General features: G+C 43.7%; 1 protein-coding gene across 1 annotated transcript; it reads right to left on the bottom strand.

Moving 5' to 3' along the window:
- Positions 1 to 221: 221 nt before the first annotated feature.
- On the bottom strand, positions 222 to 14,480 carry ETS2 (ETS proto-oncogene 2, transcription factor). The gene is made up of 10 exons (XM_036390815.2): positions 14,396 to 14,480; positions 11,311 to 11,382; positions 8,545 to 8,665; positions 6,875 to 6,994; positions 6,219 to 6,419; positions 5,527 to 5,610; positions 4,627 to 4,869; positions 3,994 to 4,257; positions 3,228 to 3,346; positions 222 to 1,755 (listed from the first exon to the last, which is right to left on the bottom strand). Exons 2-10 carry the CDS (start codon positions 11,380 to 11,382, stop codon positions 1,540 to 1,542), a joined length of 1,440 nt encoding a protein of 479 aa, XP_036246708.1. The 5' UTR covers positions 14,396 to 14,480; the 3' UTR covers positions 222 to 1,539.
- Positions 14,481 to 15,401: the final 921 nt, after the last annotated feature.

Raw genomic sequence — 15,401 nt, 5'->3', positions numbered from 1 at the left:
GAGAGAGTGGTTGCATCCATCCAGCTCAGCTCCAGACCAGCCTCCACATTCTTGCAGTATTTTCTCCAATAAGCCCCAAGCCTGGCTGGTTATTTTCTTTTTGGGTTAGTTTTTTCATCCTGCAGTTGTTGAGGGTGGTGTGAAGGGTGGACAAGGATTGAACCAACAAACAAACAAAGAAGGGACTCTGAAACTTTCCAGATCAAAAAGCACACACAAAGTTTTCTTTTCAAGAGGTTTTAATGAAGAGTCATATTTTTAAACCTCTCACACTGTACAACACATTTAACTGTACATCAAGCTCAGATAAAAAATAAAGCTTTCTTACAAAGTACGTTTTTCCAGTGATTTTTTCTTTTTTTTTTTTTTTTTTTGCAGTAAAAATAGCTGCTACATAAAACCCTCCTGATCTTTGAAAAGGAGTCACAGTTATTTCCAAAAATAGAATTCATATTTTAATCATACAGAATAAACTGCAGGAAGAGACAAGTGAACTGAAAAAATAAGGCTTGTATATAAATTTTTTTTAAAAGTACATGCATAGAAGTTGAAAAACATATGCCATTTATAAAGAAAAAAAGGTAATTTTACCCATATTAATATTTTTATTTTTCAGTTACAGAAGAAACCACAAACAGGCCCTTTTATGTCCCAGAATACAACATTAGTTTCCTGTAAAAATGCCAAAATGCACAAAGAATTGCCAGCTTCAGTCCTGGCAAAATCCTGAGCCTGAACCTCCCTCCCTGCCCCCCCCAATGCATGCACACTGAGCATAGAACTTCTGCTGTCTCTCAGGCCAATTAAATATTTGCAGAAGGTTGTATATCCTAGACAAACATGAAACCCCCCCCCTCCCCACATTTGATAAGTTTACATTCATCCTATTTCAAAGCACACATACAATTAGTTTAATTTACACTATACAGTATCTGTTAAATAGGAACATCAGAGTTTCCAAAGGAATCACAGAATATATACAAACTGAATATTGAAATGGTATGATTTTCCTTCCCTTCTTTTAAAGGGTGGGGTTTTTTTCTGTTAACAGTTGCTACATCTGGTTTTGCACACGAGAGTGTTTATGTACCTATGCAGCAAACTTCTGGAGTAGTAACAATAATAATAACAATAACAAAACGTGCTTTAAAACAAAACTTTACCGGTTCTCCTTACTGCTCATTTCAAATAAATTAGTTTGTGTTTGTTTTTAAATAAACTGCATGAGGACGGCGGTGTTTCAAAAACATCCCAGCCAGAGCTCTGCTGGGTTTCTCACAGCCAACCTTTGGTTCCACAGCCAACCCATCCTTCCAGGGCAGTGTCAAAGCGCCGCGTGGGGCAGGGCAGGCAGCTGAAACGCTGCCCCCAGGAGCATCCAGGGCTGTGCCCACTCCCCAGAGCCCCACCGGCCGCTCCCCTCCCACAATGGATGAAGCTCCCGCTCTGCCTCCCCCGAGCGCGGCGGGCCTGGCTGCCGTGGCTCCCGGCCATTGTCCCCGCCGCTGGTGACTCCAGATCCACTGCCAGGCTCTGGGATCAGTCCTCGGTGTCGGGCTGCACGCCCAGCATGGCGTGCAGCTCCTCGGGGGCGTAGCCCAGCAGGTTGTGCAGGTCGCACACGAAGCGGTACACGTAGCGCTTGCCCGACGTCTTGTGGATGATGTTCTTGTCGTAGTAGTAGCGCAGGCCCCGGCTCAGCTTCTCGTAGTTCATCTTGGGCTTGTTCTTCCTCCTCCCCCAGCGCCGTGCCACCTGCCAGAAAGAAAAACTCATTGAAAATTTGTTCATCTTTTCTTCTTCTTCTTAGTGGCTGATTAAAGAAACCCTTTCTCAGTCAGAGCGTTTTATTTGTTTTGGGTGGCCCAGCCTCGCAAGAGAGGAGTTGGTGACTGATCCCACAAGAGACCTCAAGAGCAGCTCCAGGAGAAGGTGGCTGACAGCAAAGTGGAAGTTGGCCCAGAGTCAGGCAGATTTTTCTCCAAAACACCCAGGCTTGAGTTTCAAGCCCTGGGAATCATTTGTTTAACTTAGGGTGAGCTTGAGAGTTCCCCCATAAGCCTTTGGTGTTGTTATGCTAAGTTGTCCATGTTCCACTGCCCTATTGGTTTTTGTCCAGATTTCTGCTCCCCTTGCTTCCCCTCTATGGTTATTGTTCTAGAATGTTCTACCCCAACTGTATATATTGTTGCTTCCCCTTTATCTCAGGTCTGAGGATCCCGCCCCTCATTCTGTGCTCCACATTTGTTGTTTTCACCCTTTAATAAATTTTCTTTTGGACAACTCCATTGGAACCCGCTCCTTCTCATTTTTGCCAGCCTTGCCCTGAAGTCAGAGAACCTGAGAGGTTTGTCACAGCCATCCTCACTGTGACAGACACCAGTTTGTAGGGGATGAGCCAAAACATGCTAAAGGAGGTCAGGTTTAGGCAGAAATCACAGAATATCCCAAGCTGGCAGTGTCCCACAGGGACCAGAGTCTAATCCCTGGCCCTGCACTGGACCACCCCGAGAAACACAGAATATCCTGAGCTGAGAGGAGTCACAGAATCAACCAGGCTGGGAAAGACCTTTGAGATCAAGCCCAAGCTATGACCCAACACCACCTTGGTATCCAGACCATGGCACTGAGTGCCACATCCAGTCTTTAATCCTTAAACACCCCCAGGGACAGTGACTCCACCACCAGTGCAGCTCCTGACCCTGCACAGGACGAGCCCAGGAATCAGAGAACACCCTGAGCTGGAAGGGACCCCCAGGGATCCAAACCCAGCTCCTGTCCCTGCACTGACACCCCAACAATCCCATCCTGTGCCTGAGAGTTTTGCCCAAACACTCCTGGAGCTCTGACACAATCTGCTCTCTCAAAAAACCACTGTTTTACCACTGATTAGCTATCAGGCAGCAGGGGACAACTCTTTACTAGAAGTTCAATGCTATGAAGTCCCTTGGAGTTCATGATTCCTCTCCCATCTTCTATCTTTTTTTTTTTAATCTAAAAGTTTCACTGGACTTTTTATGCCATCTCTTAATACAATAATTTTCCTACTGGAAACGGTATCAGAACATGAAAATGCATCACTTTTAATGAATGAAGTTCCCAAAATACTTCAAAAGAAGCACTACCATCTTTGATGTGCAGCTAAATACACATTATATCCAAGACTGGGCCCACAGAGGTCAGATCAGACCCCAGTATCTTTGTTTTCACCCCAATTAGCCACATACCTCATCTGGGTCAGCAAGTTTAAATTCCCATCCATCTCCTGTCCAGCTAATGAATGACTGACAGGACTTGTCAGTCAGTAACTCCAGAAGGAATTGCCACAGCTGGATAGGTCCACTGCCTGTTGGGAAAGAGGAGACAGAAAAACCACAAATTAATACCTCTGCCAGCTCTAACCACAAGCAATGTATGTGACCAGACTTGTATCATAGTCCTGGTAATTAATCTGATTTATCTTTTTTATGGATCAGAAAGAAACCTAAGGTTTTACTCTATAGCACAAACCTGCTATTACCCATGGGAAAATGAAGTCATGTTTTTCATGGAAACAAAAGATTTGACAAAGTTCTGGCTTTCCCTCTCATATGGATCCTTTAACCCTCACTCCCACCTCCCAAACAGCTGCATTTTGAGCTCCAGGGCTTGTCCTGAAGTCTTTGGCTTGGCAAACATCCTACAGGAAAAAACCAATTTCAGCAAGGACTACAGCAACAAGGCTTAACAACACCTGTGGGAATTTCCAAATCTGGGAGCTTTTGTCCAAGCTCCCCACTTTTTCAAACAGATCAAAAAGTCCATTTGACTTTTACTTGATCTGACATGCCTGCCTGTTCTTGCTTTGGGTGGATAATCCCCAAGACTTTGTTTAGTAACATTAAGAATCGAAATTATTTGTGACTAGTGGTCTGTACCTCCCATGGCACACACTTGGAGGGAACACTGATGTTACATTAAAAATAGGAGTGACCATTTTGCCTCACCACTCACCAGTAAAGCCAGCCAGGATGGCTGCTGGTATAACTGGTTTCCCTTGCTCCACAGGATCACTCCTCTCTTGAATGTAGTCTTTGAAGGACATGGTAGGTTTGCTCAGGCACAGGGACTGGCTGCAGTCATCCTCAAAGCTCTCATAGGATGGCACACGCTGCAAATCCACCAGGGAGGACTGGCTGTTCCAGGACTGCAGCATGGAATCTGAGCTCTCATAGCTCTCAGCACCACTGTCACTGGATTCATGCTCTCTCAGCTTGCCTTCATCACATAAAACACAATAAATAAAATACAAATATAAGAATAAATATAAAATAAATATATATTTATATATATAATTATATATTTATATTAATATATAAATAAATATTATATATAAAATATATAATATAAGAATAAATATAAAATAAATATATAAATATATAAATACATAAAATAAAAATATCTATAAAAATAAAATGAAATATATATATATATAAATAAAAATATAGAAAAATTAAAATAAATAAAAGACAGTGTTGATGGTTTCTTTCCCTCAATCCAGCCTATCCATATAAATCATGCAAAGGAGGAAGAGGCATTCAGATCATGGCCTTGGCCCCTGTGGTTATCATGCAGATAATGACTCACCAGAGTTATCCATCAGCAAATTGAGATTGTTCCTTGGGAAATCTTGGTTTACTGCACAGTAGTTCACACCAACAGCATCTGCTTGGGTTTTAGGGAACAATGGGAAGTCTTGTTCTGGGTTGAGGAGATTCGGTGCCGTGGAAGTCTGACAGACGTCAGTCAGGAGACTGGGTTTGGGATAACTGAGGGGTTTAGGGTATCCAGGCATCTGCATTCCATAGGAATTCTGATCTACGTTAACAGCTGAAAAAAGAAACCAAAGAATTAGATGATTTTTCCCCTGGAGACGCTTAAACAAACTAATACACTAAATACACCAAATCAGATTCTGCAAATCCCCCTCTCTAACTTGCCAGCCACAAATGCCCATTGTTCATTCTTCAAGGAAACTACAGAAAAAAAATTGGGGAAGTTTTAAGTGGTTTTGAGCAAGGCTCTCGCCCATTAAGTGGTGTAATCAGGCTGAGCTGAAGCCTGACTGTGGCAGAATAAAACACACCATCAATCAAACAATCCGAGGGAGCCAGCACTGCATCCCACACACTCCCAACAGCTCTAGCACACTCCCAGAGCCTTTAAAAAGGCCTGAACAGAATTCTTGATGCTTCTCAGTTTTTGCCTGTTTGCTAGAGATGGGAGTGGTTATTGTGCTCCACAGATGGAGGGCTTGGCATAGCAAGAGGAAATTTCATTTTCCCAAAGCCTTTGCTCTTCAAACGATTTCCGATATAAATTAGGTGACAATTGAACAATACAAGGAAAGAAGGCTGGAGCAGCTGAAGTCAAATGTTCTCCTCAAGCACAGTAACTATTCTGGTGCTTTTTGTTTCTACCCTGAATCTGTGACATGCTCAGAATAAACTGAGAGATGCAAAAATACGAATTTTTAAAAATACTTACTTAAGGAATTATTATTGACCCAGTGAGGAACTGAGGTGAGGTGAGAGTTCTCCACATACTGATCCTGTGTTTTCTCTTGGCTGTCTGGGGACAGGAGAAAAGGAGAAAATTTGAGTTTATAGTTTTAAAGATCCAACCTGTATGCCATGGAAAGCTCCTGACTCTTGGGAGTATTTTGGTACGTTCAAAAAAATTTTAGTGGCACACTCTATTTGTACTGCATTCTCTCTCATGACAGAAATCAAAAAACCCCAACCAACTTCCAACAGCCTTTAAAACCATCATTACCAATTGAATTTTTCCATTAAACTTAAAAACAACAATTGCAATGTTCTTTAAGGTCCAACTGTTGGTTAACCTTGTATTTATGGGGTTAACTGTTTTATTTATGGGGTATTTACAGTGGCTGTACTCCAATCTCACTTATTCCAATCATCTTCCCAAATAAAACCTGCCCACAGATGTACTCAGCCTGCACACAGAATGTCTGCAGCCATCTGCATCTGTGCTTGGCATACCAAGGATGTACTGACAGTGCTGATAATGCTGTTATTAAGCAAGTTTTAAAGTTCATTTTGAGTTTTCATATGCAATAAAACCCTTCATAGTGAAACCAGTGTTGAAATCGAGTCCCATTTCTGTTTCTGTTAGGAGAGCCCTAAACCAAAAGCTTTTTCTGGCTCTCTAACTACCTTTTATCATCTGTTCCAGGTGTTCCCACAGAATATCACCAACATAGTCAGGTGCCAGTTCCAGGAAACGCTCCTTGCCCAGGTTGCACAAGTCTTGGCCACTCATAAGAAACTGATGGAAATTCACATTTGCCAAGCTGAACTCATTGGTAGCCCATGAAAGCCACTGGCAAACTTGCTGTTCAGTCCACAGCCAGGGATCTGCAAGACAGGAAGGGTCCAACATTTAGAGATAACTCCTGGCCCTTGTCAAATGATCTTCCTTAGAAAACAGTGAATTAAAAAAAAACCCTAAAATTGTTTAGCCAAGTTATTGAGTCCTGAATGAATTCAGAATTAATGTATTCTTGAATTTATTAAAAAAAAAACAAACAACCCAGTCCTCTCTTTTCTTTCTGCATTCACTTGCAACCAGAGATGTCCTCAGCTTGCTTGACTCTCTCCTGCTGCCAAAGCATGAGCTCTCCATGCACCCATTTTTAACACCAGCAAGTCTGGCCTCTCCAAGGCAAGCTGTGCCAGATTCACATAGGATCCATTCTTGTATTTCCTACTGACATCATTCTTTCCTTTTCAAAGAGCAGCTATTCAGCCTCCTCCTTAGCATTAAAAGGAAAAAAAAAAAAAAAAAGAGCTTATAAATAGCAAACACTTACTATTTGGGATACCCAGCCGACACTGTTCCTTTGTGAAACCACTGAAAGTATCTTTCAGGGCCTGACTCATCACAGCCTTGCTGCACGGGGTTAACAGAGGCAATTCACAGTTGTTCGACTCTGCAAGAAAAGAAAAGGGGTGGAGGGGAGGAAGAAGACACATTAACTTCAGGGCACTGAAAGGACTGATTGGCTTTTACTATTTGAAGAATTAAAAAAAAAAAAACCACCAAAAACATGCTAAAAAGTTGGTGTTTTAAAAGAGATCACCATGCTCTAAAATCTCTGTGCTACCCGTTTGATAAGATTGCATCACTAATTAGAGCTTTGCAGCTTTCCATGCATAGATCCTTATTTACTCTCAGTAGTTACATAAAGTGCCTTTGTTGCAGGAAAACTTGATTATTTTTTAAGGGAAATGAGACTGCTTATTCCTATTTTACCACCTATAATTTGCCTGAGACTTCTTTGCAACTCCAGACAATCTTTATTTAATTTGAGAGCTAAGTAACTGACAGCAGGGTTGTGAAGAGCCAGCTTGCACTACTCAACACTGCATTTCAGACCTTATCACATCTCATCACCCAGGCACATGGTGCAATGGATTATTCCATCATCTGGACCAAACAAGTGTGACTGGTAACAAGCTGGGGGTGAATAATGCATCCAACCACAAAGCTGGCACCATTATATATCAGTAAAAACCACTGATCTACTTCACCGACTTTCAAATTTACAAGAAGATCCTATTTTAGGGATAAATTCAGCTCCCACTCAGCTCTTCTTATTGGTCAATTTTTACCAGAAGATGCCTCACTTTATCACAGAAAGATGTCACAGAATGGTTTGGGTTGGAAGGGACCTTATAGCCCATCCAGTGCCACCCCTGCCATGGGCAAGGACACCTTCCACTGTCCCAGTTACTCCTGGCAGATTCCAAGTCAGTTCAGAGCTGTGCAGCTCTTCTTGCTCTCCCACACTATCTACAGGCTGCACTTGTGCTTAACTTCTGCTTTTACCACACCCTTCCTAACATCTGCAAGCACTTGCTTTGCTGACCAGAGCAGGTGACTGATTAGAATCACACTAGAACAAAGGACCTGTGGTTTTCTGGGTTTGAGGGCTTGAGTTTTTTTTCCTTTCCCTAAGGGGAGATAAAAGCAGCATCACGTAAAATATCTACATTTTGTCAGGGATTTTTGGCAAGGATATGTAAGGCACTCTTGGTGGGATACTGACCTACACACACACAAATAATTAAAAAAAAATCTTAAAGCATCCCTACCTTATTTTTTAAAGTATGGAATAAAACATACTGGGATTTAACACCAGAGAATCGAAAAGCTTTCAGAATATTTGCACTTTAATTATGGTTGAGATGTTGCAAATTTAAATACATTAAAACCCTCTTTTTAAAGATTTTTAAACTCTTAGCTCTGCTTAAACTCCTACTGTGGCTTCTTCCATGAAAAGTCAGTCTATTAGGCTACTGCATCCCAGCTCCTATTTCCTTTCAGTATAGAAAACAACAACTATCCACAAAGAAACTCACATGAATAAAACCAAGCACGTACACAGAAGTCTGTGTATTAAACCACCCAGGAAATGTTAGTTAGACCCCAAAAATTTCTGCTCTACCAAGTGGACTGAGGAGCAAAGTGAAGATTTACCATAAGAAGTGGAGTCAAATCCTGTTGGCACTTCCTGAAGCGTTTGGTCTTCACTGAGTGAGCAAAAATATCCAGCAAAAAGCGAGTTGGAGCTGTCAAAGGTGTCAAACGCTGGCTGACGCTGCAGAGGAACAGAATAAACACAGAACCACGTCAGCATTTTGCTGGAGAGCTGTGAACTCCTCTGCTAGGAAGTGTCTGGGTTTGGTTTCCTAGATTTGGAGATCATGCACAACCACTACCTTGAATGAGCCAGCTCTGAAATGTAACCACAATGAGGGCACAGCTTCTGCTACGTGAATAAAACCCACTGAGAACAAAACCCACTGATAAGGGCCCTCGAGGTGGGGGGTGTTCTGCAGCTTGCAGTACAGCCAAATCAAGATATTCTTAGGTTTATTTCCTGTAATTGAGGCTTTTAACAATAGACAATGCACATGTCTGTATAAATACATATTTATTTCCAGGTACATTTTAAAGCAATCTTCATTTCCTTAATCCTTTAAATTGATTATCCACTCGATGAGGATTTGATGGCAGATCAGGAAATTATGGGAAAACTGCCAGTGCAAAACCTACAGTAGATTTAGGAATTTGTTTTTTTTCTTCTAAAGGATAAAACTCATCTGAACCACATCAATTGGAGCTACACAGCCAGCTTTACAGGACTTGAGGAAGGATGTTGCAGCAACTTTTACACTTCTGCCTTACTGGATTTGCCAGCAACCACATTTTGAAGTCTTTCAAGTGCTCAGATGCTCAGTGAAACACTTCTGCTTTCATTTTATAGCAAAGGATAAACAAGACTGATAAAAATGTTCCAGATAAAAGTGGGTTTTACTGACATTCAAGAAATATTGTTACATTTTGAAAACCTAACTCCTTTCAAACTCGACTTGAGCCAACTGTGTATGCCAGAAATATTGGTATGAAATTACTAAATTCCCCTCAACCACTTTAGTCTTTGGGGGGCAGAAGGAATGTGAGCAGAGGAGGAAATAACTTCAAAAACAACTTATGAAACTTGCTTGTTAGTCACAGGGAAACCCTATCTGCAACTTCATGAGGCAAAGATGGATAAAAGTCGCCACTGAGATTTTTTTCAAGCACCTGAGGATAGAACATTGCTCTGGAAAGCTACAGCTGGCCCATGGCAGCTCCTGCCCTTCAAGGAGCTGGAGACAAAGGCAACTTGCAAATGTTTATTTGGTTTGGGCAAACACTGATTTGCCAGTTTGTGCCAAAGGAGTGGATTTAGCTGAGGACAAGGCAAGGATTTTTCAGAGCAGTATTCACGTGCAATGCAAAATGCAACCTAAACTATGTTCCTGGAACAGCAAATTAGGATTAATTTTCCCTCTCATTCCCTAACTTCTCACATAAAAATCTCCTGGCCAGCAGGGACAAATTGTGGAGCTCTGTTTGAGGTACTCCCTAAGTCAAAGACAGCCCTTGGAAAGGCTCATGTCTGAATAAAACAAGTTAATAACATCTACCAAATCTGCTGGTAAAAGATTCTTTATACATTACTAGATAAGAGCTCTGACTCATCTCTAGTACCTAAAAGAAAGGGCAAGTTCTTTCAACACAATCTGGAAACTCCTGCATTTTGTGTAAATGACCCTTCTCCTGAGTCACTGGAAAAAATGCTGTGGCATGTGAATGAGTAAAATCCATACCGTGCTGGTTTCATATTTCAAAAGGGAGAAAATTAATGTGCAAGCATGTTCTTCATTTAATAGTAGTAAAAGAGGAAAAACACAATGCAGGATGAATTCTGCTCGTCCTATCAGTTTCACAACTACTTTGTTTGGCTTTTCAATACATGTAATTGTTGCAGAACGAAATAAAATGGAATGTGAACAGCCACACCAGAGCAGAACACAAATCTCTGACTTAATTCTATGACAACTGAACACTGAAAAACTCCTTAGGGTAACCACTGTGTTAAGAGCACACAGATGTTAAGTTGGGGATCTCCTGGATTTTTTTGTGGAGAAAAACAAAGCTTAAGAGGGGACATAAAGCATCAGAGCAGTGAACATCCCAGAGCCTCACTGATTCTTCAAACCATGGCCATTCCTCAAAGCCACTGAGAGCAGAAAGGGTCTCCCTAACCTTTGCATTGATCAATGCTGTGTAAAAAGCAACTTGGGGAGGGGGAAAGCCCTTCCAGACTGAACCTTTATAGTCTGCTGACCTCAGTTTGTAAATTCCTTTCAAAACAAGGTAACAGGCACAGTCTACCTAAAATCAAATAAATGTAATGATTTTTGGAGTTATTACAATGTATTTGGCTTCCATTAATAACAGTTGGAAGTGAACAACCTACTTTTAATCCAAACAAGGTTCAGGAAGGTACCAAACCTGACCAGTCCTATCAGGACAGGCCTCTGCCAGTCTGATCAAATTAAAGATCTCCTGCTGTCCATCCTTTAACCTTTATTTTGGCAGAAGTTCCACCAACACCAGCATATCTGAGCTCAGTTCTTGCTACCTCTTTTAAATTTAGGGAATGGAGAGAGGGAGCCTTGCTGGGGGAGAAGGTTGAGGGTTCAAGATTTGCACCTTCCTATCTCAGTCCTTCTTTTCACATCTCTGTGGAACTCAGTGGGAATACTCTGGCAGAAGATTAGGGGGGAGCAATGAAACCTGTGCTCACTTGGCTTGTCCAGTTCCTGTTCTAGCACTGCAGGAACACAACAGGAGCACTGGCTGGGAGCTGCCCCAGCTGGGCTTGGGAGCTGACAGCTCCAGGGTACTCACCTTGAGCATTCCTCTGTACATGTTGGACACAGGAGCTACTTGGTCCATGTTCCTGAGCCCAAAGTCACTCATCTGAAAAAGGAGAGGGGTCCCATTAAATGCACAGCCAAAGGAGGAGGAAGCAGATGTTACCAGATGTTACCAGATCCAGCTCTGGCAGTGAGATGCAGGGAAAGCTTTTCCAACATCCCAAGCACACAGGGCAGCTCTCACCTTGTTTTTCAGCTGGGAGAGCTTTCACAGAATTTGTGTTTGCCTGCAAAGCCCACAGAAACCCCCTTGCCCCCTGAGTACCTGTCTCTTTGGGCTATGCTCCAACTTTTCACCCATTATCTGAGGTAATCAGTTTTGTGTTATTTTTGTGCCCTCTCACAGGCCATGTATCACTTCAGACTTTGGCTTTCAGAGGAAGAGGAGTGACACTGTGATACACCTTCACCCCTTTATAAATAATCAGAGAAGCCAATTCCCAGGGTCCCCAACCTCCTGCCTTGACTCCTTTACTCCAAACCACATTATCTTGTACATTTTCTAAACACAGGATTAAAGCATTTATAAAGCTTTAGAGGGCTTAAGATTCAATTGAAAGGGGTTTATGCAGTAAAATACCCTTTTTAAAGGGCTGATAATGGGACCACTATCAATATGTTCATGCCACCGAAGTGAAACCTTTATCATATTGCCTTTATTACCAGGAACACAGTTGTGTGAGGCCTGTGTGACTTTTCTCCTGTATATCACTTAAGGAGAAGAGTGATAAGATTCATATCCAATGGGAAAGATCAAACATAAGGAATAAAGCCAGTTTTATGGCCATTGTTTAGGTTTATCATGATGCTGCAGTTCAGGTACCAGTGAATGATACCTTATCAAGCTACACTCTTAATTTTCCTTCCCTTTTTTTCACAGCATTGGGTGAATTCCCTTGCTCCACAGCAACTGCCTGAAAACATGCACTTGTATTTAAATCACAGAGGACACTATCAAGATTTCCACAAAAATGTGGTCACTTACTACAAGCCAAATCTATCACTCACCATGTTGACACAAGGAAAAAAAATCACTTTCAAATTCAGAAAAAAATCGTAAATTAGGATCTTAACAAAATAAGCCCAGCTTGTTGAAAATGGCAACACATTCAAAAGCCGTCCATATAAACAGAGAGGAAAATAAAAACATCCAACAGCCAAAGACAAGGAAGCCTTTCATCCTTTTAAATAGCTGATCACTTAAAAATAAAACTAAAAAAAAAAAAATTAAAAAAAATAGTAAGAGTCCTTAACATGAAAGGCCTATTTCAACTTGACTGGGCCTTCTAATTGAAACAAAATAAATCAACTGACACTGAAAAGAATATTCATTAATGTTACTCAAAAAGTGCAATCTACTGAATGATGTTTTTCACCTCAAACAGCACGTACAAATATTTGATCTAAATTACACATCTCATTGAGCAGCAAAGAATTTCACCCAGCGTGAGTCTCACTCAGCAAGCATCCTAATCTGTTCATTAAATTTGCCACAGTTTAAACAACTGTTTATCCTTGCATTTGGCTGGGCTTTTTAAAAAGTATATAGCAATTTCCAACACCCTTTGTTTTGCCTTTGAATTCTGCTCTGGTGGCCAGGGATAACTGGCTTGGGGATTTGAGTATTTGAGGAAATATTCTATGTATATTCTGTAAGTTGATGTCTGATCCCTGGTTAGGAGTACAAATAAGATTCCTGGCACTCGTGGGCAATTCTGACCTCTCCACAAATCCTGTTAGGCTCTTCCCCGTCCACTAAAAAGGATTCTCTCCTTCCTGTCTTTTTTTTTTTGTTTGTTTCTTTGGAGACGTTTAGGGCCCTAAGACAAAAGGCTTATACCAAGTGTTGATTACACGGCATTGCTCATTAACCCAAGCCCGTTTTTCTCCACGCTGGGTTTGTTCTGAAGGAAAGCTTTGGAAAAATGAGACCCTGAGCTCTGGCTGAAAAACACATGGAGATCCTCAGCATGTTCTGCAACCGAGATATCTCAAGCAGAGGAATTTCTAGACCCTCTGCGCATCCCACATCAGCTCTCTCCCCATCTGCAGCACAAATTTCCAGCCCTGAGATTCGAAACCCTTACAGACAAACAGAGCTAGAAAGGCAACGTGGATTGGCACAGAGGGTTAAAGCTGCCTTTCTGCTGGACTTAGAAAGCTGCTGGGTTTTTTTTTTTAAGTTCAGAAAAGCCACTACGGCCCGACACGGTGTGACTGGGCCTCACCTCCAACTCCTCCACTAATGCTGATGACTGCGACTTGCCAGCTATAATTGGTTTAACTGGCAGGACACCTTCCTCAACACCCCCGCATAGCTGAGTGGGTGAACCAGAACAGGGTCAACAGGATCAGGCACTTATTAACTAATACTCCTGAATTCTGATCGCCGTCTTTTCAGCAGCAGCCAGGTGCCTGCCCACAGCTGGGCACAGCTGGGCAGCATCCACATGGACAAGGGAAGCGCGCTGGTGGCTCTGGTGTCTCCCCAGTGTTATTCCTCCTCCTTGATTTTTTGGGGAGTTTTTTTAGGGGGGATAGCGGGCTGGGGGGATATGATGCTGGTTGTTGCTTTTCTTTTCAATGGCAATTCTTTCAGGGGAAAAAAACAGCCTTCTAAAGAAGAGTGTAGGAGAGAACGGCGTGGCCCGTACAGCCCCCGAGCTCCGCCGGGAGCCAGCCCGACTCCTCACACACATGACACACGCTTCGCCCACGAATAAAAAACTTCGGTGGGCAGATCACACAGCCCAACGTTTCGGTTTTCTCTCTTTTTTTTTTTTTTTTAAGTCCCTTTAAACTCCTAACCAAATCCAGAGCGCGCTGCCCATTAACCCCTTCCTGCCGGGGCCGCGGCATCCCCCGGGGGATGAGCCCATGGCCGCTCCCCTCAACCCCTCACGGCCCCGGGGGAGGCCGATCGGGGGGTCCGGGGCTGTGATCGCCATCCCCGGGGAGAACCCGCGGCGCCCACGGGTCGGGAGCACCAGCAACGAGAGCTCCCGGAGCCCCCATGAACCCTTTTTCCTTTTCCCCCCTCCGTCCCCCCGCCTCACCTGGCCCCCGATGCCGGCGCTCCTGCGCTCCCTCCCCGGCGGCGGCCCCAGCCCCACACGCGGCGTCCAAAGGATCGAGGCGCCGCTGCCTCTGGGCGAGCCAAAATATCCTCGATGCGGCCGCGCCGGCCAACAACAACAACAGCAGCAACAGCAACAGCAGCAACAGCAACGCTGATCCCGGCGGAGAGTCCCGGCCAAAGTAGGGGGGCACAGAAGGGGCGGGATGCGGCGGGCAAGGCAGGCGGGTGCCCGCGGTGCGTGGGCGCTGCCGGCCGGGCCGCGGGTGCGGGCGGCCCGCGGTGATGCTGCGCTGGTTCCGCGCTGGCTCCGCGGTGGTTCCGCTGCCTCCCGGCTCCGCTCCGCGCTGTGCCGCCCGACCGCCCTCGCAGGCGCTCTTCAGCGGGCGGGGGGAGGCGGCCGGACCCGCCTCCCTCAAGCCCGGCCCCTCCGCTTGTTGTCGTCGCTGGTACCGGCACAGCCGCGCTCCGCCAGCGCCGGGGATGCCAAGAGCGGCTCGGGGAGGAAAAGTGGGGGAAAAAAGGTGTTTTATGTCGTTCTGACAGACGGATGTTGTTTTTTCAAAATTTTGTTTCCTCTCCCCTCCCCGGTTATACGTGAGATAATTCATGCTGGACGTTTTCCATGCTTGTTTTTTAATTAATGCCTCTGGTCGAGATGGGTGAGATTGGGAGGGTTAACCCCTAAAATTACAAATGGAAATGGTCTATTTGGACTATTTCTTGAAGAATGAATTTCTTGAAGAATGAATTTCTTCACAGAAAGGCTGATTAAGGCATTAGATGGTGGAGTCACCATCCCTGGAGGTGCTCAGCACTCGGTGCCATGGTTTAGTGCACTGTCAAAAGTTGGACTCGATGCTCTCAAGAGATCTTTTCCACCCCGATTCTATGATTTTCCTCAGCAAACTGCGACACTCGGTGCTGTGGAACTTCAGGGATTATGTCATGTCGCACCTTCCGCAATTATTTTGGGGAGTTCTTAA

The sequence above is a fragment of the Molothrus ater genome, chromosome 2, assembly GCF_012460135.2.
Source record: "Molothrus ater isolate BHLD 08-10-18 breed brown headed cowbird chromosome 2, BPBGC_Mater_1.1, whole genome shotgun sequence".
Lineage (NCBI taxonomy): Eukaryota > Metazoa > Chordata > Aves > Passeriformes > Icteridae > Molothrus > Molothrus ater.
Note: the sequence above shows the minus strand (reverse complement) of the source record. Positions and strands in the feature narration are given on the sequence as shown.

Coding starts and splice junctions, on each gene's coding strand:
- ETS2 (XM_036390815.2), bottom strand. CDS start 11,382: ATGAGTGACTTTGGGCTCAGGAACATGGACCAAGTAGCTCCTGTGTCC. Junction 6,420..6,874: donor TCGGCTGGGTATCCCAAATA/GTAAGTGTTTGC, acceptor CCTGTCTTGCAG/ATCCCTGGCTGTGGACTGAA. Junction 3,347..3,993: donor CATCCTGGCTGGCTTTACTG/GTGAGTGGTGAG, acceptor CTTTCCCAACAG/GCAGTGGACCTATCCAGCTG.